Source organism: Pelophylax lessonae (assembly GCF_965119305.1).
Source record: "Pelophylax lessonae genome assembly, chromosome: 4".
Classification (NCBI taxonomy): Eukaryota; Metazoa; Chordata; class Amphibia; order Anura; family Ranidae; genus Pelophylax; species Pelophylax lessonae.
In genome coordinates this window covers 69,292,654-69,317,714 of record NC_138771.1, presented here as the reverse complement: position 1 = coordinate 69,317,714, position 25,061 = coordinate 69,292,654, and the positions used below count along the sequence as shown (strand labels likewise).

At 45.9% G+C, this 25,061-nt stretch overlaps 1 protein-coding gene across 2 annotated transcripts in view; it reads left to right on the top strand.

The window, feature by feature from the left end:
- IL16 (interleukin 16) overlaps positions 1-25,061 on the top strand; it is a 239,226-nt gene that overhangs the window by 166,668 nt on the left and 47,497 nt on the right. For both annotated transcript variants that reach the window (XM_082253377.1, XM_082253378.1), the window contains exon 14: positions 13,088-14,150. In XM_082253377.1, the coding sequence (XP_082109503.1) occupies positions 13,088-14,150 (1,063 nt within the window). The remainder of the gene's footprint in view (positions 1-13,087; positions 14,151-25,061) is intronic.

The window sequence follows — 25,061 nt, the reverse complement described above, 5'->3', positions numbered from 1 at the left end:
AATGCACATCTTTTTTGCAGGTAAAAAAATGTGCATTCATTATTTTTTCTTGCAGGAGCCTGGAAAGCATTGCATCAGTGATTAGCCAATTGCAGTTTCCATGTACATCTCCTGCTCACTGTCAGTGTATCCGGTAAATCCCGTACGGGTAAGCCGATACCCCCTGGCAGGAACTCCATGAACTATCACGGCGCTCCACAGTGCTGTGGTAGTTCATTGCAAACTACTAGCCAACAGCTGCTAAGGATATTGGGACTTGTAGTTCATTCAGACACAGAGCTGTATGTCTGAATGACGCTGGCGTGTAGGCGGAGCTCGCATGGTTGCACTGATTTCAAATAGTGGCAGCTAGTACCGGGAACTTCTCCCCATACTGCTGCCATAGGAAGGGGAAGGGGGGGGGGGCAGCGGGTGGCGCCTGCAGCACTGGGAACATGTTACATGTTTCACCCTAAAATCAGGTGAAACATGTTAGGTGTTCCCAAAGGTAAACTTATCCTTTAACCTTTCTGGTGGTCTGATTATGTTAGGATTTCTGCGCTAAAAGCTGTACATTCTTTTGCATGGAAATCTGTTGTTTTACATTTTAAAACTCACCTAAAACTCAACTTCCCCTGCGATCCCCCGCCGTCCTCTCCCGCCGTCCTCCCGCTGTCCTCCCGCTCTGTGCTCGGCCGATGCTGGCAGGCACCTGTCTTCCGGTTCCCTTCCCTGCGAGTGTTGCGATGCAGGGCGTTGGAACCGGCGGCAAATTCTAAAATATAAATACACCTAATGACATGATACAAAGCTGTGATCCTAACGGATTACACTGTATCATCCCATTTCACCACAGGATTGCACCTGGTGACTTTTCCAGTGCCCTTTCTAGTGCTTTGTGCCTGGAAAATTATGAATGACCATGGCGTCCAAAAAGCGTTCTTTTTGCGCAAAAGCGCTTTTAGACAAACTGGAAAACAGTGACAGCAAAACGGAGTTACTTGAATAACTGGGCGATAGCGATTCGTGGGAATATTCATCATCAGGTACGGAAAGTGACGACAGCGACGATTCTGATGTCTCTTTCTGGCACATCGCTCCGTTGATTCTGAAGAATCATTTGATTTACTTCCCAAATTCCACAAGCGATGTGCCAGAAAGAGTCATCAGAATCGTGGCTGTCGTCACTTTCCGTACCTGATGACAAATTTTCCCATGAATCGCTATCGCTCAGTTCTTCAAGTAACTCCGTTTCGCTGTCGCTGTTTTCCAGTTCGTCTAAAAGCGCTTTTGCGCTAAAAGAACGCTTTTTGGACGCCATGGTCTTTCTCAATTTTCAAGGCACAAAGCACTGGAAAAGCACAGGCAGGGCACTGGAAAAGTCACCAGATGCAATCCTGTGGTGAAATGGCATGATACAGAGTAATCCGATAGGATCACAGCTTTGTATCATGCCATTTAGTGTATTTACATTTTTGAATTTGCCGCTGGTTCCACCCCCCCTGCATCGCAACGCTCGCAGGAAAGGGAACCGGAAGGCAAGTGTCGGGAATCGGACGTGCACAGAGCGGGTATAGAGTGTGAGGACGGCGGGGAGGACAGCGGGGGAATCACAGGGAAGGTGAGTAACATTATGGGGTAATCCTGAGTGTGGCTCAGGGTTACTGCTTTTGGTACTGAAAATGAACTCCGAGCCACACTCGGGAATACCGCCAGGGAGGTTAAACAGATAAATGAGACACAGGAATTTATTTACTAAAGGCAAACAGGCTGGTCACTTTGCAAGGGAATTTTCACTTAGCTTAGTGAATGACGTAAAGCTCTTCTGACTTCCATCATCCAATCACGCAAGCAAAAATACAATTTTTTTTTTTCATTCCTTGCTCTTATTTGGATGTTCTTTGCCACGTGAATATTCTGCACATTTACTAAGCTAAGTTAAAATCCCCTTGCAAAGTAAACAGCCAATTTGTCCTAAGTAAATCAGCCCCATAAGATGCTCTAATAGGAATCAGTCTTATGTGCTAAATTCGTAGGTCAAATTGCAATGGCCATTAGTTAAAGGTATTCCCCAAGCTGATGCAGTTGAAGTACTTAAATGTTTACAGTTTTTGCTGTCAAATCATTTATTTGTTAGCCAAGTCTTGTGACTCATTCACTTTCGTTAGAACATAAGGCAAGGTCTTGGACCTTCATGCATACTACACCGCATTTAGGCTTTTGAGCGTTTCAGCAGTGCTTTTTGCTGTGCTTTCTGCGTTTTCAGACATGTGTTTTTGATTATTTTTTATTTGGCCAATTTTTTGTTGGGCAGATACAATATTGCAAAATGCCTAAAAAACACATTGAAAACACGCTAAAAACGCACTACATGTTTTTCTGCGGCTTCTCCATTGAAGTCTATTGAAACAAAAAAAAGCAGCGTTTTGCATTTAAAAAAGCGTTCCAAAAACGTAGAGGCAAAAAATGCATTGGTGTAAACATGTTCTATAGGAACCCATGGTAAAACGAATGCCCTGCGTTTCTGCAAAAATCATGAAAAAACGCATTAGTGTGAACAGAGCCTTAGACAATGCAGCCTGGCCCAGTATCTGACTTGGCCTGTATCTGTACAATGCCGGAACAGCAGCACACTGATAAGATCGCCCATGCGCAATCTCTCCTGTAAGCGTGTTCTTGTGTTAGACTGATAACACTGTAAAGTAATGGAGTTATGATTATTTCAAAGTGCTGTCCCTTGGTTTCCCAGTCTAGAGTATTGCAGAAGGCTGATTTCAGGACAGATCAAAGTACATATACTGATTGTATGTAGAACTGATTTAATGATTTAAAAAAAATATGTAGTTGAATGGTGTTTTATACCAGCCTAGAGTTTCAGCTTTAATAATAGAAAAACACTTATAGGGATTGATTTACTAAAACCAGAGAGTGCAAGATTTAAACTAATCAGCTTCTAGATTTTTTTTGTCAAAGCTTGATTGAACATGTTAGAAGCTGATTGGCTACCATGTACAGCTGCTCCAGATTTTGCACTCTTCATTTTAGTAAATCAACCCCATAGTAACTAATGAGCTATCTTTCATTATTCCTACTGCTGTAAACTTAAACAATGAAAGGTATAAGGTTATTGATTGCTGTAGATAGCCTCACTTTGAGCATACCTGCAATAGAGTAACCATTTTTTCTGACTCATCATGGCAGCACACACTGGATTGTGACTCCGCCCCCACAACTTGATAGGATTAGTTAGCTATACATTTTTGAAGGAGAGACCCCACAGCATTCTCTTTTTTTGCCTCACCTGACAGGATGGATGGATGGATGGATGTATGGATACGCATAGGCCCCTTACCGCACTTCGCCCCAGCCAGGTTAAGCCTCTCCTGAATGGAAGTCCTATCCTGTACAGTCTCTAATAGAGCTAAATGGAAGGACATTTACACCATGTGGATGGCCTGGTGTGTGTGTGTCGCTTGCCTGGGGAGGAGATGGCACCAGGCTGCAATATGGGAAGAAGGCAAGCTGGCAGAGGCAGTGTGATGCTGTGGGCAATGTTCTACTGGGAAATATTCGACCCTGTCATTCATGTAGATGTTATAGCCAAAAATACTGTAGGAAAACAAAAGGGCTATATCGGTGTTGGACACCCCACTCTGAGAGACACAACTGACTAGTTTGTATATAAAAAATATATTTTATTCGATACAATACTAATAAAATACCATACAACAATAGTACAGTAAAGACATAACATAAACATGTGTAGACCTCTTAATTCCACCCTGCCCTGCCATGCCCCACACAGGTGCACAAAGAAAATGCCCCAGGCGATAGCGCAAGGCTAGGATATCCAATGCATTTCGCCTATAAGGCTTCTTCAGGGAATGATGGGTGTAGAGGATTCACAATGTCAATATAAAATCAGATATGGTCCCGTATTAAAAATGGCAAAAACCACTTGTAATAGGTTTTGGAAGCTGGATCGCCAATATATGAGACCAATTCACAGTTGTCCCAGAAGTTGTGATAATTATATGATAATGTTCACCGCCAATACAGGGTAAATTGAGAAAGAGGATAAGAGGGATCTCTATGTAGACACCCCACTGTAGTCAAAACAGCATAAGGGAGAGCAGGAGCGCACGTCCAGGTGGCACATATAATTAATTCCTTCAATCAATGGCCATATGGGACCCTGATCAGGAACCCCTCTCCTAGGTATCCCTAGAGGTCAAGAGAATCTGCTGTATGTCAAACTGTTCATATAAGGAGACTGTATCTGCGACCCTTAGGTTCCGTTGGTGCATCCCTTAGACCCTTCAGTCTGTTCTCACATACAGCAGATTCTCTTGACCTCTAGGGATACCTAGGAGAGGGGTTCCTGATGAGGGTCCCATATGGCCATTGATTGAAAGAATTACTTATATGTGCCGCCTGGACGTGCGCTCCTGCTCTCCCTTATGCTGTTTTCACTACAGTGGAGTGTCTACATAGAGATCCCTCTTATCCTCTTTCTCAATTTAACCTGTATTGGCGGTGAACATTATCATATAATTATCACAACAACTTCTGGGACAACTGTGAATTGGTCTCATATATTGGCCATCCAGCTTCCAAAACCTATTACAAGTGGTTTTTGCCCTTTTTAATATGGGACCACATCTGATTTTATATTGACATTGTGAATCCTCTACACCCATCATTCCCTGAAGAAGCCTTATAGGCGAAATGCATTGGATACCCTAGCCTTGTGCCATCGCCTGGGGCATTTTCTTTGTGCACCTGTGTGGGGCATGGCAGGGCAGGGTGGAATTAAGAGGTCTACACATGTTTATGTTATGTCTTTACTGTACTATTGTTGTGTGGTATTTTATTAGTATTGTATCGAATATTTCCTACCAGATCTGGACCAGGGCATCACTGAGCTCCTGAACAGACTGAGGTGCAAGCTGGCGGCGTTGGATGGACTGAAACATAATGTCCCAGATGTGTTCTATTGGATTTACAGTAGGTCAGGCGAGCCTGGGGGCCATTCAATGGTATCAACTCCTTCATCCTCCAGGAACTGGCTGCATACTCTCGCCAAAGGAGGCCGGGCATTGTCGTGCACCAGAAGGAACCCAGGACCCACTGCACCAGTGTAAGGTCCGACAATGGGTCCAAGGATTTCATCCTAATACCTAATGGCAGTCAGGGTGCCATTGTCTATCCTGTAGAAAATGCAGAAAAAAAACGCACAACCTAAAAGAAATCTATAGGACTGCATTTATAACTGCAGGTAAAATTAGGAATACTCCCTTTACATTACACAGCCCCCCGTACCTCTTGACCCCTTTACATTAACCAGCCCCCGTACCTCCGGATCCCTTTACATTACACAGCCCCCCCCCCCCATTGGAACCCTTTACATTACACAGCCCCCCCATGGAACCCTTTTTACATTACACAGCCCCCTGCCCCCCCATGGAACCCTTTACATTACACAGCCCCCTGCCCCCCCCCATGGAACCCTTTACATTACACAGCCCCTGCCCCCCCAGTGGAACCCTTTACATTACAGAGCCCCCCCATGGAACCCTTTACATTATACAGCCCCGCCCCCCCCCCATAGAACCCTTTACATTACACAGCCCCCGCCCCCATAAAATCCTTTACATTATACAACCCCCCATTGGAACCCTTTACATTACACAGCCTCTGCCCCCTCCCCCTAATGGAATCATTTACATTATACAGCCCCCCCCCATGGAACCCTTTACATTACACAGCCCCCGCCCCCCATGGAACCCTTTACATTACACAGCCCCCGCCCCCCATAGAACCCTTTACATTACACAGCCCCCGCCCCTCCATAGAACCCTTTACATTACACAGCCCCCCCCAATAGAACCCTTTACATTATACAGCCCACACCCCCCCCCCCATAGAACCCTTTACATTACACAGCTCCCCCAATGGAACCCTTTACAATATAAAGCCCCTCCCCCCAATAGAACGCTTTACAATACAAAGCCCCCCTCCCACCCAAATAGAACCCTTTACAATTCAAAGCACCCCTCCCCTCCCCCCAATAAAACCCTTTACAATAAAGCCCCCTCCCCTCTCCTCCTCTCCTTTCCTTCCTACCTTATTAGGAGGAGAGTGGAGCAGGAGGAACTGTTTCAAGCAGAACGGAAGAGTGAGACTCACGAGCCCTGAATAAACAGCAGGAACTGCAGGAGTGACCTTTGCTAGTTAATGAGCAGGTGATTGGTTGCTAGGGGGTCCTAGCAATGAATCGCCTGCTCAATAACTAGCAAAGTTAACCCAGGCAGCACCCGCTGTTTATTCAGGGCTCGTGAGTCTCTCTCTTCTGTTCTGCTTGAAACAGTTCCTCCTGCTCCGCTCTCCTGTGTCAATGAGCGGCGGAGGCAGTCCAGAGGCCGGCCCCGGTGTCACCCTGGTGCTCCTTGACCCCCTATTGGTATGCCACTGGTAATACCATCAGTAAATGTTTTACAGTCCTGTGAATGAAGCCTTCAGCCATTGTTCACCGTGTCATTTGCATGACAAGTCGCATCCTATTGCTGGCAATCCCAATGTTCAAATCTGTGCAAAGCCAACTTTGTGGTGCCACACTGATTTGAAAAAGTAGTTCCTGCACTACTTTTGGTGATTTTGGGTGCGACTTGTATAGACACCTGTGCTTGAAGCTGCACAGATGTCTTCCAAGTCGCACCTGAACACTTAAGGCGTCAGCATACCAAGACATTTTGGACAATTTCATGCTCCCAATTTCGTGGGAACAGTTTGGGGATGGCCCCTTCCTGTGCCAACATGACTGCCCACCAGTGCACAAAGCAAGGTCCATAAAGTCATTGATGAACAAATTTTGGGGTGGGGGAACTTGACTGGCCTGCACACAACCCGATAGAACACCTTTGGGATAAATTAGAGTGCTGGCTGCGAGCGAGGCCTTCTTGCCCACATTAGTGCCTGACCTCACCAATGCACTTCTGGAAAAATGGTCAAACATTCCCATAGACACACTCCTAAACCTTATGGACAGCCTTCCTAGAAGAGTTGAAGCTGTTATAGTTGCAAAGGGTGGGTCAACTCAATATTGAACCCTACAGACTAAGACTAGGATGCCATTAAAGTTCATGCGGGTTTAAAGGCAGGTGTCCCCATACTTTTTGTGTATTTCAATGCACTTTATCAAGTGCAGTTAGCTAATTGAACTCTTTGCCTGGTATAAAAGAGGGCTTTGCACATAGGAACAATCAATCAGAATTATGTTTTCCTAAATTTGTACTGGTTTTACAGCTAGGGCTAATGTATAAATGTGCAACTAACCATTTGGTTCTTTTTCTTGACTTCAATAAGTTATGATTCTATAAAAAAAAAAAAAAAAAAAAAAAAAAAAAAAGGCTTCCGAAATATATTTTAGTTTTTGGAAGATGCTGTTAATCCCATATGTTTATTAAAATTGTTGTATCTTAGTTCCCTGACCTGCAGAGCTGTTTAAGCAATTGGAAATGAGTAGCCACTCTGTTTGGAGTTTTGGGTGTTTCTGTCCACCTTGAAGTGTTCCCACTGTTCGATTCAACATAATATAAGCTAAATTACAATTCCAACACTCCAATCTGTGTGCCAAATGTGCTAGATATCATAATAAGAAGATATTGCTGCTGGAGTCCCCAAAAGTATAAGATGTCAAACTGTGCCTCAGCTCAAAACATTTTACCTATAAGAAAGACTGTTTGTTTAGTGCTGTCAGGGGATAAAAAGCATTTTTTGGGTGAACCCCATATACTGTAACTATGACCCCCCTATGTCTCTATATCATTATGTGGGTGACAGTTTTTGGTCTATAGGAGGAATTTGCACTACTAGTATAGTCTTAGATTTCTAATCTAAAGCTGGATACACACTATCCAACTTTTGAGGTTAGATTTCCTTCAGATTTACCTTTTCTATGTAGTGCAAGGGCCTGCCAGATTGCATACAAATTGAAAGTGTTTAGGTTTGACCTCATATTATATGGTTTAGATAAGTCTAAAGGAAAAAGTCTTCAGAAAATCTTATAGTGCGTATGGCCCATTACAGTTACTTTCTGCTATTGTCTTTACACAGAAAAAGGGAAATGAATATCCTCTACATCTGCTTAGTTGTGCTTGACCTTTCTCAAACTGAAACCCATAATATTAGAATAATAATTTCACTTTGGGTTCCCAAACATTAACTTTATGCTATTGGCCTGGAGCTTCAAAAGATGTGGTCCTGTATTAGATCTGAGAAGATATAAGGAAAAAACACTCCGATTTTTTAAGAGCGTGGTCTGAAAATGTAAATTTAGCTAGCATTGACTCATTTTGATAAAGGTTAATCTGTCCACAATCTCTGTAGATAATTATTTAATTTTTAGGGTGAGACTGTCACCTTTTCCAACAACGCACCTGAAGGCAGACCACTGAACAGTTCACAAGTGACTATCATTTTTGTATGAAATGTAGAAAATCCGCGCTTAGGATAATTTTAGATTTCTAGTATTTGATGTTGGCTGCAGCCTACCTTTATACTATATTCCTAAGAATATAGTGAGAATGAAGGAAAAAGAAGGGGGAAGGTATATGGCGCTGCCAAAAAGTGCTGATGTTTCTGTATGTCCAAAAATAGGTGTTAAAAGTATATACGATATAAATCACCACTATAAATAAAGTGTCCAGTGCATCGTATGTGTATTCCTAATAAATATGTGCAATACTGTAGGATAATTCAACTCTGTGGATGATAAATATTTGTGCTAAACTGTGAGGAAAGGTGGATACAAAATTGGTGTGAATTGGTGTGTATACAGTATGGTAAGAAAAAAATATAAAATGTATGAAATATACAAAATATAAAAAACAGTTGGATCCACTTAAATCTACAGCCTTATAATCGTAAAATACAAAGCATCAAGTATGGCATAAATAAGGTGCACAGTAGGTATATAAATATTATGGCAGCAATAGTACAAGAATAAATAAGTCCGTAACACCTAAAAAAGGTAAATAGTCCCACAATGCTAAAAAAACTTTTCCTAAAAAACAGGGCAAAAAGGTGACTTGAGTGCAGGTGCTCTGATGATAAATATTAAAGGTGCTCAGGTGTATGGTGAGCACTGAAAGGTCACCATACACCTGAGCACCTTTAATATTTATCATCAGAGCACCTGCACTCAAGTCACCTTTTTGCCTGTTTTTTAGGAAAAGTTTTTTTAGCATTGTGGGACTATTTACCTTTTTTAGGTGTTACGGACTTATTTATTCTTGTACTATTACTGCCATAATATTTATATACCTACTGTGCACCTTATTTATGCCATACTTGATGCTTTGTATTTTACGATTATAAGGCTGTAGATTTAAGTGGATCCAACTGTTTTTTATATTTTGTATATTTCATACATTTTATATTTTTTTTCTTACCATACTGTATACACACCAATTCACACCAATTTTGTATCCACCTTTCCTCACAGTTTAGCACAAATATTTATCATCCACAGAGTTGAATTATCATTTTTGTATGCATTAGTTCTATGAGTTATTGCTTCAGGGACCAAGGTACAGTTCCAATATGATGGGACCATCCTTTCATGACTTATAGATTAGGTCGCGGGCAGTAGACTGGCACAACAGCTGTAAAGCGATGCTAGTTTTGTGATAGTGAGTGGATTGGACAGCAATAGGTGGCATGCCATCCCAAGGTCCCACCCTGCATCTTCTTGAATAGAGCCACCACATACTTGGCTTTGGGTCCACCATCTTGGACATGTTTCTCTGGCCATAAGCCCACTCAGGACATCCCCAGCCAGAGGCCCATTGTCAAAAAAAGGATTGTCCACACAGATGTAACTTCAACACTTTACTACAACATGTCTCATATACTGTATATCTCCAACACAGCGTCATATCACAGAATCACCGAAAGAGTCTTTAGTGCAGAACAGCAGCAATATAAACACATCTTGACAGTGTATCCTCATCATTACAGAACACTATTATCAAGTTAGCCATCTTCGCTTTACCCCTCTTCTAGGAACCACCACAGAGATTAAACAGCTCCCCATTAGTATGCAAATCATTGAGCCCAAGGCCAACATACACCAAGCCACAGAACCCAGCTGAGGGTCAGGGGTTGCATGGTCCCTCCATTGCATACTGCTACTGTCACAATATCCTCCCTCCATTCCAGCCAAGCACACTCTCCGATGTTATCTGCTCCTAGGTTGTTTGTTCCCACACACATTAGAGGTCTGCTGCACAGGCCCCGAGGCCATTTGCACCAAGCTATAGGACGCGCAGAAGAAGGTCAGGGGTAGACAAGGCGACTCCAGTTGGTCCTCACATGTTCTATGGCATCACTACAGGAGGGGATTTTCTAAAAGGGAAGCTAGCACTTGCTTATGATCTTTCCTTTAACATGCAATAATGGCAAAAAAGCCACCTACTGGCAGGCATGTTAACTGCACTTGCCTACAAGTAGACATCAACTGATACAAAGTCAGAATAAAAAGTAACAGTAGTAGGACAAGAACACAGGTTTGCACAGTCAGATTAACAACCTTGCACTGTTTCTCTTGTGGGCAACACAGTAGCTTAGTAGTTAGCACTGTTGCATTACAGCACTAGTGTCATTGTTTTGAATCCCAACCATGACACTAGCTGCATGGAGTCTGCATGTTCTCCCTGTGCTGGCGTGGGTTTCCTTCCACAATCCAAAGATATGATAAAGCTAATAGGGTCCTGTTTAAATTGTCCCTAATAAGTCTATGTATGCATGTGAGACAGGGATCTGAGATTGTAAGCTCCTGGAGAGCAAGGAATGATGTGAATGCACAATAGATGCAAAGTGACAAAAAAGTGATACACAGCGCAAATTAGGGTATGCCAAATAAAGTGACTGGTGCTTAAAATAATACGTGTATAGATAATAAAAAAAGAAATTGTGCAATAGTGCAACCTACTTGATTATCAGCTTCACCCTGACATGAAATGAAGTGCTTCAATAGTGTAAACCAAGTATAAATATTAAGAGCAGAAATTCATACGTAATTAATTTTGCATAAAAATATTAAAATATTAGTATTTTTGAACAGCAGCATTTTTGATTGAGAGTAAAAACATATGTATCCATAGCGCAGTATTATTATATATTTCTGAATAGATGCAAAGTATTACATAAACTGTGAGCACTATATAAATACCTGTAATGAATAAATCAATAAGTAAGCTTGACATAGAATACAAAAATACCTACGTGTTAGCACCAAGTACCTATGTTAGCCTTCAGGTAAAGTGATTCTAAAGGCAAAAATTGTATTTTTAAAAAATAACAAACATGTCATACGTACCTGCGCTGTGCAATTGCTTTGCACAGAGGAACCCCGATCTTCCTCTATTGGGTTCCCCTGCTGGCACTTCTGGCCCCTCCCCCCCTGGTGAGTGCCCCCATAGCAAGCTGTTTGCTATGGTGACACATGTGTGTGCTCAGCTCGCTCCCGTGTTGGCTCTGTGTGTTCATTGGTACATACATACACACACATAAACAGTGTATATATATATATATATATAGCACAGCTCAGCCACGCCCCCCCCCCCTCCCACTCACTGACTGTGATTGACAGCAGCAGGAGCCAATGGCTCCCACTGCTATCTTTCTCTCCAATGAAGTGAAAGAGGGTAGAAAGAGCTGCTGCTGTCAAGCACATTGCTGGATAGAGATCAGGCTCAGGTAAATATTTTAGGGGGGGGCATGGGGGTGAGGGGAGCTGCAGGCGGGAGTTTTTTTTTACCTTAATGCATTAAAGCGGAGTTCCACCCAAAAGTGGAGTCCTGACCCCCCGACATGCCACATTTGGCATGTCATTTTTTTGGGGGGGGAGCGGGTACCTAGTTTTGACAGGTACCCGCTCCCACTTCCGCTCGGAGCGCCGCGGCGCCCTGAGCGGAAGTTCTCCTCTCCCCCCTCCCTCCCTGCAATCTTCTGGGACACGTCAGAGGTCCCAGAAGATTGCCGGCCAATCACGGCGCGCAGCGTGACTCGCGCATGCGCAGTGGGTACCCGGCTGTGAAGCCGCAAACTGTAACAGCCGGGTGCCCACAGCAGTGATGCCGGCGCCGAGGGAGAGGATCGAGGCTTCCGGCGGCCGCATCGCTGGACCGTTGGACAGGTGAGTAAATGGCTGGAACTCCGCTTTAAGGTAAAAACCCTTCTGCCTTTAGAACCATTTTGATCACAGTGTCCCGGTGTAGCCCCTTTGACCCTAAGCCCAGGCTTTACACGGGGTCTCTCAAAGTCAGGATTAAGTCTTGCCCTCCTTATGCCGGTAAACTCCACTACTTGACATTCAGCTCTCAAATGCTAGAGAATAAACTGACAGTTCAGGCACTAAGCAGTTGAATATCAGATATGAATTGTATTGGCAGAATATTTCACAGTCTAAAGCAAGAATTCCAAGGGGAACTAATGGCGCTTTTACACTGCATGGAACCGAACGGTTCGGCTCGCTTTTGTGCTTTTCCACTGCTGGTACCGCATGGTACGGTGTAGGAACGGTTCGGTACGGTACGGCGGCGCTTTTCCACTACATGGAACCGAACGGTACTGCTCTCTAAAACAGTACCACCTCGATAGTGGTTCCAAGAGGTACCATACCCGGTACCATATCCCACAATCCTTTGCATACAGCTGACTGTTTGTCACTACTAGCCACTGATTGGTCAGAGAATCGTTGTTATCCCACCCACTATCCCACCCACTTACTTTAGTACTACTTTAGTGGAAAAGCAAACCATACCAAGCCGTACCGAACCGTTCCAACACCGTACCATGCGGTACCATGCAGTGGAAAACCAAACAGGTCCAAGCAGGGCCGAGTAGAGCCGAGCCGGTACTTGCAGTGGAAAAGTGCCATTAGAGGATCAATTTGACTAGCTTAGATACTTGATGTCTTTACTGTTGTGTTACGCTTTTTAAGGCCAGACCAAGTTTACTTTAATGCACTGATGCACTCTATAGGTTCTTAAGTGTCTGTGACAAAAATTGTAGTTCTGAAACAATTGTTTCTCATGTTCCATAGGAAATTCTGTTGCGTCCCATCACAAGCCTTTGTTAAGAAGACAGGCACGTGTTGACTACAGCTTTGATACAACTGCAGAAGACCCGTGGGTTAGGATTTCTGATTGTATTAAAAACTTGTTCAGCCCCATCATAACTGAAGACCATAACCTCATGGACATGGATGGAAATATAAGCACAGGGGAGGATAGCTCCTCCTCTACACAAACAGATCAAGGACACCAGCAAGCTTATGATGGTGAATCCAGTTCTCAGACAGGGAGAAGTGAAGATATAGCGATCCTAAAAAAAGGTCCTCCCGTGGCACCCAAGCCAACCTGGTTTCGTCAGAGTTTAAAGGGAACCAAGAATGTAAATCGCTCCTGGGACAATAGTGGTTTTGAAAAGCCCAAAGAACCTAGTTACATTTCTAGACCACAGGTTTCAAACCGATCATCAATCAAGCAGAGAATAAGTTCTTTTGAAACCTTTAGTAGCCCACAACCAGTAACAAAAGTGAACAACAGGCCTTGCTCTCAGTCTCCAGTGCAACATGAAAAACCAGTTTACAGGGAAGTTGAAGTAGAATGTGTTACTGTGTCTTTCAACAAGGTCTCAGTGAATTCAGTTGAAAGTAAAGTTGAAAAAATAATTGAACCTCAAATGGTATCTCCAGAACCAGAACCTGTGGACAATACAGAAGTCAGAGTTTCTTGCTCTCCACCAAAGATTAATGTATTGAATGTTAGAAGAAGCAGCAGTACCAGTAATGAGGCACAGCTCTACTCCTCATACACAGAGTTCACTGAGCCCCTACCATACAAGACTCCTAGCCAAAGGTCAAGGAGCTACCCACTTTCCACCACTATATCATCTGATAATACAAAGAAAAGTGAAAACTGCAGCAAAATATATTCTATTAGCAACCAAGTGTCTTCTGCTCTGATGAAATCCTTGCTGGCCTTTCCTCAGTCTCCACTTCCGCAAAGCAAAGACTTATGGCAGACTGACGCCACTGCAACAGAGGAAAGCCCTTGCAGCTCCTTCACTGAAAACCACATGCTGGACACTGGATTCTCTGTAAAGTAAGATGGTATTTTAATTATTTTGAAATATGGAGAAAAAGCATACGGAAGTGTCATCATCAATACAGAATTTGCTATTATTTACAAAAGATAATGTATTATATAATACCATACAGAAAATACTACAGCTGAGAAATGTTTCTCTTTTAGTAAAAGAATATCATTTAACAGAACAACACTTTTATGTAGTAAATGCTTTCTGTATGTGCTTGTATAGCTATTGTACATATTGCATATGGAGGTTCTGCAAAGATGTAAAGTAATGCAAAGTACTCAAAGTTACATTTGTAAGATATTAATAAGAGAAAAACATATATGGATGAACAGGGGGTACACAGGAAAACAGGGAGTTTACTCCATTCAACACAACGCTGGGAAGGAGATGAACAAGGAAGAAGAAGTATTGGTTCCTCATACTATATTAGGTTTTGATACTCTAAACTGCGCAGAATCATACTACAAACATTTTGAAATTTCTGCGTTTGCTTTGTGGTTATGTAGCAATGCCTTCGACTACCCATCCATATAAAAGGGGATGTTAGATGACTTCTATTATATTTGTATAAGCTGCCTCAGTTATTTTGTGTAGTGTTAGACACTGTTTATACAGTTTAATTAATTTGGGGTGAGATGGAGAAGCAAGATGGCTGGGTCAAAAAATATATCGCAAGCAATGATTTAAGAAGACAAATGGTGGCAAGAATGGGCTGATAGGATCGTCATTTATCCACTGCTTTCTGTGCTCTAACTTGAAGACTCTCAAAAATATAGAGTTAGGACTGCAGAATACCAAGGAGCCTTGACATAGGCACTGCAGTGTCCACAAATATGTACAACTAAAACCTCTGTTTTTAACGTAAATCGTTAGACAGGGTCATTTTTTTTTTTTTGTAGGCTAGCTGGTAAGTGTGCTGGGAAATATTTGTCTGTTTGAGTTGATAAGATAGTAAGACCGCCAAAGGTTAAATAATAATGCCAAGGATGAGTGGCAGTGACAAAATACACTATATTCTCAAAAGTATTGGGACCCCTGCCTTTACATGCACATGGACTTTTATGACATCCAGTGCTGTATCCTGGCCTAGGCCAACAAGGCCCAGGCCTAGGGCGGCACTTTCCAGGGGGGCAGCAAAAAAAATATTTCATTTTTGTAAAATGACTATGGACTTCCTATTTATTATACAAATACGTGAAATAATCCTATAATTACAATCAGTGGCAGCAAACACAAGTCCAAATATCTTAAAAGAGTAATCTTACTAATCCTGTGACATAAGGCTGTACTAATGGGCACTGATAAGGCTGCACTGGCTGCCACTGATGGGGCCACTCTGATATGCTGAACTGATGGGCAGTAAAGAGGCAGCACTGATAAGGGTGCACTGATGAGGCTCAACTTATGGGAACTGATGAAGCTATGCTGATGGGCCCTGATAGACTGTGGTTATGGTCTGTGGTTTACAGATGACAGGGTGGGTCATAAACAAGAAGGGGTGTGGCCTTTACAGAAAGGGGTGGGTCATATTTAAATTAGGGGGTGCACAAATTTAGTCAGGCCTAGGGCAGCACAAAACCTAAATACACCACTGATGACATCCCAGTCTTAGTTCATAGGGTTCAATATTGAGTTGGCCCACCCTTTGCAGCTATAACAGCTTCAACTCTTCTGGGAAGGCTGTCCACGAGGTTTCGGAGTGTGTCTATGGGAATGATTGACCATTCTTCCAGAAGCGCATTTGTGAGATCAGGCACTGATGTTGGACTAGAAGGCCTGGCTCTGCTCTAATTCATGCCAAAGGTGTTCTCTCAGGTTGAGGTCAGGACTCTGTGCAGGCCAGTCAAGTTCCTCCACCAAAAACTTGCTCATCCATGTCTTTATGGACCTTGCTTTGTGCACTGGTGCGCAGTCATGTTGGAAAAGAAGGGGCCATCCCCAAACTCTTCCCACAAAGTTGGGAGCATGAAATTGTCCAAAATGTCTTGGTATGCTGACACCGTAAGAGTTCCCTTTACTGGACCTAAGGGTCCAAGCCCAAACCCTGAAAAACAACCCCACACCATAATCCCCCCTCCACCAAAAGATTTGGTCCTATTTGAGAAAGCATGTTTGGGTCCAGGGGGAAAAAAGGATACCAGGTGACAGATTAGGGACTTGCTACTGGCTTTATTTTGAAGGTGCTGTTGGGGCACAGTAGAGAGTATTTATCAACAGACCTGATAGAATATCAATGCAACTAGTGGGTTCTTAGTGTAACCTTCAAAATATCGATGGTCAGTGACCAAGCTAGTGATTATGCATGGGAGTAGAGATTTTATTGGTAGGGGACATATCATTGTTAATTGGATTTTCCAGGCCTGCGATAAAGTCAGAGGTATTTTGTAAATGGGTGTGCAATATGAGTGCATAGTTACCTCCTCCAGCTAAGTAGTGTACCAATGTATGGGTCAGAGGAAGGAATCAACACATTGCAGGTCAGGATACAATAGAATCTGTTACTCCCGAAAGTGCTGAATTCCAAAGACTGAAGGAGACTGAAGCACTTGAATGGAGGGAAGGTAGAAGTCATAGGCTGGCAACTATGTGAGTATACTATCTATTGTCTTGCAAGGAACAAGATTAGTTCATCAACCTGACAGGGTCTCTTTAAACTGCTACTAGTGCATGTCTGGGGAACTGTGCATGAACAATAAAACCAAATATTTACCCAAAACATCACACAAAGGTTTAGATAACAAACTAAAGTTGACACAAGGCTAATCCCATCATAATAACCTCCAAGAGTTAGCCAAATTATCCAAAAGACAGAAACCATAGGTGACTCAATTAAGTCAATTAACAATGGGAATGCACACCTAGGAGGCACACAATGGGAGTGACACACCCATTGGTGTGCGCAGCCTATTACATTAGGGTGTGCACCCCAGAGAACAAACACATATGAATGTATAACAGCAGAGCAGTGAAAGGTGTCAGCCGAGCAAAGATTGGTGTCAGTAGGGCAGTGGACGTGTCATTCGTTTTTTTAGTTTTTTTATTTTTTACAATTTTTTAAAATAATTTTTACAATATTATTTTTTTACAATTTTTTTTAGGAGCCCCTTACGGGGCTTTGGTGCAATATTAAGGATCTAAACAAACCACTGATGTCTCACTTATGAGTCAGAGAAAGAAACTGAGGACAGAGATTCCCCAGTCTCCTTCTCTGCATCCTGCAGTAAACATAGTTTACTATGCTTCACTTAGGAATGAACACAGAAGTGATAAGCACGGATCACTCACTGTGTTCATTCAAAAAAGGAAGGGGCCAGTTAATTAAATATTTACAAGCCCCTTCCCCACTCCTGAGAGGAGAGGAGGGAAGCTGGCAGCACTGCAGGGGGGAGACAGGAAGTCGGGGAGGAATCGGCACTGCAGGGGGTGATTAGGGTGTGCCTAGGCACACCTGGCACACCCTGTGCACACACCTATGGACACACCTAATAAACACATAACTCCTTAATTAACAGACTATAGAAGGAAACCCCCAGCACCAGGTTGTTTGAGCTGATTATAATAACATCTGCTCTGAGTCTCACAGTTTGAAGAAGTCATTTCTGGTTTGGTCATTGAGACCTCAAATATGTATATGGGTCCTCCAGTTCCCAGAGTCTGTGTGTTTTAGGGAAACATGGACTTGAATCTGAAGCAAGACCACTCCAAGGGCAGTGGCGTCTCCAGCTTTTATATTTAGGGGGGGCACATGGGGGGACGGGATCAAAAGTAGGGGGCCAACTATAAAACGCAATTTATATATATATATATATATATATATATATATATATATATATATATATATATATATATACATATACATACATACATACATACATACACCCGCCGGCCTGTCTGTTGTGTTGCTAGCAGGGGCGTTGCTAGGTGGGAAAAAGACCAGGGGCTTCAGCCCGAAGGTAAATTTGATAACCACTCCCACATTTTAAAGTCCTGCCCAAGCTCCTCCCACATTTAAAAAGTACCGCCCATACTCCACCCAATGCCCCCCCCCCCCTCAGTCAAAGGTCAGACATGGGGTGCTATGGAGCATGGTACAAGGGGTCAGGAGAGGAGAGAAGAGGTGAACAGGGAGTCAGGAGGAGAGAAGAGGAGAACAGGGGGTCAGGAGGAGAGAAGAGGAGCACAGGGAGTCAGGAGGAGAGAAGAGGAGAACAGGGGGTCAGGAGGAGAGAAGAGTAGAACAGGGGGTCAGGAGGAGAGAAGAGGAGAACAGGGGGTCAGGAGGAGAGAAGAGGAGAACAGGGGGTCAGGAGGAGAGAAGAGTAGAACAGGGGGTCAGGAGGAGAGAAGAGGAGAACAGGGGGTCAGGAGGAGAGAAGAGGAGAACAGGGGGTCAGGAGGAGAGAAGAGGAGCACAGGGAGTCAGGAGGAGAGAAAAGTAGAACAGGGGGTCAGGAGGAGAGAAGAGGAGAACAGGGGGTCAGGAGGAGAGAAGAGGAGAACAGGGGGTCAGGAGGAGAGAAGAGTAGAACAGGGGGTCAGGAGGAGAGAAGAGGAGAACAGGGGGTCAGGAGGAGAGAAGAGGAGAGGAGAACAGGGGGTCGAGAGGAGAGGAGAGGGAAGTCAGACATGGGGTGGTACACCAATGAAGCGCATACTCCTCCCAGTTTGACCCATAAAAGCAAAAAAAGGTGCTTGATAAAAAGGTAGGAAAAGAAATAAGTAGAAGGGTGGGACCTGTCTATGGGGATCTGAACCCAATTCACTGACAACTACACTGACCCCCCCTACACTGATCCCTTCACTGACACCTACACTGACCCCTGCACCGACACCTTCACTGACCTCTACACTGACCCCCCCTACACTAACACTTACACTGACCCCCTACACTGATCCCCCCCCTACACATTGACTCCTAAAATGACCCCCCTACACTGACCCCCCTGCATTGACCCCTTCACTGACCCCCCCCACATTGACACCTACACTGACCCCCCCTACACTGACCCCTTCACTGACACCTACACTGACCCCTCCCCCCCACATTGACACCTACACTGACCCCCCTTCACTGACACCTACACTGACCTTTCCTACACTAACCTCCCTACCCTACACTGACACCAACACTGACCCCCTTCATTGACACCTACACTGACCCCTTCACTGACACCTACACTGACCCCCCTTCATTGACACCTACACTGACCCCCTTCATTGACACCTACACTGACCCCCTTCATTGACACCTACACTGATCCCCCTTCATTGACACCTACACTGACCCCCTTCATTGACACCTACACTGACCCCCTTCATTGACACCTACACTGACCCCCCTTATTGACACCTACACTGACCCCCCTTCATTGACACCTACACTGACCCCTTCACTGACACCTAAACTGACCTCTTCACTGACACCTACACTGACCCCCCTTCATTGACACCTACACTGACCCCCCTTCATTGACACCTACACTGACCCCTTCACTGACACCTACACTGACCTCTTCACTGACACCTACACTGACCCCCCTTCATTGACACCTACACTGACCCCCCTTCATTGACACCTACACTGACCCCTTCACTGACACCTACACTGACCCCCCTTCATTGACACCTACACTGACCCCTTCACTGACACCTACACTGACCCCCCTTCATTGACACCTACACTGACCCCCCTCCTACACTGACACCTACACTGACCCCCTTCATTGACACCTACACTGATCCCCCTTCATTGACACCTACACTGACCCCCTTCATTGACACCTACACTGACCTCCTTCATTGACACCTACACTGACCCCCTTCATTGACACCTACACTGACCCCCCTTCATTGACACCTACACTGACCCCTTCACTGACACCTACACTGACCCCTTCACTGACACCTACACTGACCCCCTTCATTGACACCTACACTGACCCCCCTTCATTGACACCTACACTGACCCCCCTTCATTGACACCTACACTGACCCCCCTTCATTGACACCTACACTGACCCCCCTTCATTGACACCTACACTGACCCCCTTCATTGACACCTACACTGACCCCCCTTCATTGACACCTACACTGACCCCCCTTCATTGACACCTACACTGACCCCCCTTCATTGACACCTACACTGACCCCTTCACTGACACCTACACTGACCCCTTCACTGACACCTACACTGACCCCCCTTCATTGACACCTACACTGACCCCCCTTCATTGACACCTACACTGACCCCTTCACTGACACCTACACTGACCCCCCTTCATTGACACCTACACTGACCCCTTCACTGACACCTACACTGACCTCCCTTCATTGACACCTACACTGACCCCCCTCCTACATTGACACCTACACTGACCCCCTTCATTGACACCTACACTGATCCCCCTTCATTGACACCTACACTGGCTCCCTTCATTGACACCTACACTGACCCCCTTCATTGACACCTACACTGACCCCCTTCATTGACACCTACACTGACCCCCCTTCATTGACACCTACACTGACCCCTTCACTGACACCTACACTGACCCCTTCACTGACACCTACACTGACCCCCCTTCATTGACACCTACACTGACCCCCCTCCTACACTGACACCTACACTGACCCCCTTCATTGACACCTACACTGATCCCCCTTCATTGACACCTACACTGACCCCCTTCATTGACACCTACACTGACCCCCCTTCATTGACACCTACACTGACCCCCTTCATTGACACCTACACTGACCCCCTTCATTGACACCTACACTGACCCCCCTTCATTGACACCTACACTGACCCCCCTTCATTGACACCTACACTGACCCCTTCACTGACACCTACACTGACCCCTTCACTGACACCTACACTGACCCCCCTTCATTGACACCTACACTGACCCCCCTTCATTGACACCTACACTGACCCCTTCACTGACACCTACACTGACCCCCTTCATTGACACCTACACTGACCCCTTCACTGACACCTACACTGACCCCCCTTCATTGACACCTACACTGACCCCTTCACTGACACCTACACTGACCCCTTCACTGACACCTACACTGACCCCCCTTCATTGACACCTACACTGACCCCCCTCCTACACTGACACCTACACTGACCCCCCTTCATTGACACCTACACTGACCCCCTTCATTGACACCTACACTGACCCCCCTTCATTGACACCTACACTGACCCCTTCACTGACACCTACACTGACCCCCCTTCATTGACACCTACACTGACCCCCCTTCATTGACACCTACACTGACCCCCCTCCTACACTGACACCTACACTGACCCCTTCACTGACACCTACACTGACCCCCCTTCATTGACACCTACACTGACCCCCCTTCATTGACACCTACACTGACCCCTTCACTGACACCTACACTGACCCCCTTCATTGACACCTACACTGACCCCTTCACTGACACCTACACTGACCCCCCTTCATTGACACCTACACTGACCCCTTCACTGACACCTACACTGACCCCTTCACTGACACCTACACTGACCCCTTCACTGACACCTACACTGCCCCCCCTTCATTGACACCTACACTGACCCCCCTCCTACACTGACACCTACACTGACCCCCCTTCATTGACACCTACACTGACCCCCCTTCATTGACACCTACACTGACCCCCTTCATTGACACCTACACTGACCCCCTTCATTGACACCTACACTGACCCCCCTTCATTGACACCTACACTGACCCCCCTTCATTGACACCTACACTGACCCCTTCACTGACACCTACACTGACCCCTTCACTGACACCTACACTGACCCCCCTTCATTGACACCTACACTGACCCCCCTTCATTGACACCTACACTGACCCCTTCACTGACACCTACACTGACCCCCTTCATTGACACCTACACTGACCCCTTCACTGACACCTACACTGACCCCCCTTCATTGACACCTACACTGACCCCTTCACTGACACCTACACTGACCCCTTCACTGACACCTACACTGACCCCCCTTCATTGACACCTACACTGACCCCCCTCCTACACTGACACCTACACTGACCCCCCTTCATTGACACCTACACTGACCCCCTTCATTGACACCTACACTGACCCCCCTTCATTGACACCTACACTGACCCCTTCACTGACACCTACACTGACCCCCCTTCATTGACACCTACACTGACCCCCCTTCATTGACACCTACACTGACCCCCCTCCTACACTGACACCTACACTGACCCCTTCACTGACACCTACACTGACCCCCCTTCATTGACACCTACACTGACCCCCCTTCATTGACACCTACACTGACCCCTTCACTGACACCTACACTGACCCCCTTCATTGACACCTACACTGACCCCTTCACTGACACCTACACTGACCCCCCTTCATTGACACCTACACTGACCCCTTCACTGACACCTACACTGACCCCTTCACTGACACCTACACTGACCCCTTCACTGACACCTACACTGCCCCCCCTTCATTGACACCTACACTGACCCCCCTCCTACACTGACACCTACACTGACCCCCCTTCATTGACACCTACACTGACCCCCCTTCATTGACACCTACACTGACCCCCCTTCATTGACACCTACACTGACCCCTTCACTGACACCTACACTGACCCCCCTTCATTGACACCTACACTGACCCCCCTTCATTGACACCTACACTGACCCCCCTCCTACACTGACACCTACACTGACCCCCCTTCATTGACACCTACACTGACCCCCTTCATTGACACCTACACTGACCCCCTTCATTGACACCTACACTGACCCCCTTCATTGACACCTACACTGACCCCCCTTCATTGACACCTACACTGACCCCCTTCATTGACACCTACACTGACCCCCTTCATTGACACCTACACTGACCCCCCTTCATTGACACCTACACTGACCCCCCTTCATTGACACCTACACTGACCCCCCTCCTACACTGACACCTACACTGACCCCCCTTCATTGACACCTACACTGACCCCCTTCATTGACACCTACACTGATCCCCCTTCATTGACACCTACACTGACCCCCTTCATTGACACCTACACTGACCCCCTTCATTGACACCTACACTGACCCCCCTTCATTGACACCTACACTGACCCCCTTCATTGACACCTACACTGACCCCCCTTCATTGACACCTACACTGACCCCCTTCATTGACACCTACACTGATCCCCCTTCATTGACACCTACACTGATCCCCCTTCATTGACACCTACACTGACCCCCTTCATTGACACCTACACTGACCCCCTTCATTGACACCTACACTGACCCCCTTCATTGACACCTACACTGACCCCCCTTCATTGACACCTACACTGACCCCCTTCACTGACACCTACACTGACCCCCCTTCATTGACACCTACACTGACCCCCCTTCATTGACACCTACACTGACCCCCCTCCTACACTGACACCTACACTGACCCCTTCACTGACACCTACACTGACCCCCCTTCATTGACACCTACACTGACCCCCCTTCATTGACACCTACACTGACCCCTTCACTGACACCTACACTGACCCCCTTCATTGACACCTACACTGACCCCTTCACTGACACCTACACTGACCCCCCTTCATTGACACCTACACTGACCCCTTCACTGACACCTACACTGACCCCTTCACTGACACCTACACTGACCCCTTCACTGACACCTACACTGCCCCCCCTTCATTGACACCTACACTGACCCCCCTCCTACACTGACACCTACACTGACCCCCCTTCATTGACACCTACACTGACCCCCCTTCATTGACACCTACACTGACCCCCCTTCATTGACACCTACACTGACCCCTTCACTGACACCTACACTGACCCCCCTTCATTGACACCTACACTGACCCCCCTTCATTGACACCTACACTGACCCCCCTCCTACACTGACACCTACACTGACCCCCCTTCATTGACACCTACACTGACCCCCTTCATTGACACCTACACTGACCCCCTTCATTGACACCTACACTGACCCCCTTCATTGACACCTACACTGACCCCCCTTCATTGACACCTACACTGACCCCCTTCATTGACACCTACACTGACCCCCTTCATTGACACCTACACTGACCCCCCTTCATTGACACCTACACTGACCCCCCTTCATTGACACCTACACTGACCCCCCTCCTACACTGACACCTACACTGACCCCCCTTCATTGACACCTACACTGACCCCCTTCATTGACACCTACACTGATCCCCCTTCATTGACACCTACACTGACCCCCTTCATTGACACCTACACTGACCCCCTTCATTGACACCTACACTGACCCCCCTTCATTGACACCTACACTGACCCCCTTCATTGACACCTACACTGACCCCCCTTCATTGACACCTACACTGACCCCCTTCATTGACACCTACACTGATCCCCCTTCATTGACACCTACACTGATCCCCCTTCATTGACACCTACACTGACCCCCTTCATTGACACCTACACTGACCCCCTTCATTGACACCTACACTGACCCCCTTCATTGACACCTACACTGACCCCCCTTCATTGACACCTACACTGACCCCCTTCATTGACACCTACACTGACCCCCTTCATTGACACCTACACTGACCCCCCTTCATTGACACCTACACTGACCCCCCTTCATTGACACCTACACTGACCCCCTTCATTGACACCTACACTGACCCCCCTTCATTGACACCTACACTGACCCCTTCACTGACACCTACACTGACCCCCCTTCATTGACACCTACACTGACCCCTTCACTGACACCTACACTGACCCCCCTTCATTGACACCTACACTGACCCCCCTTCATTGACACCTACACTGACCCCTTCACTGACACCTACACTG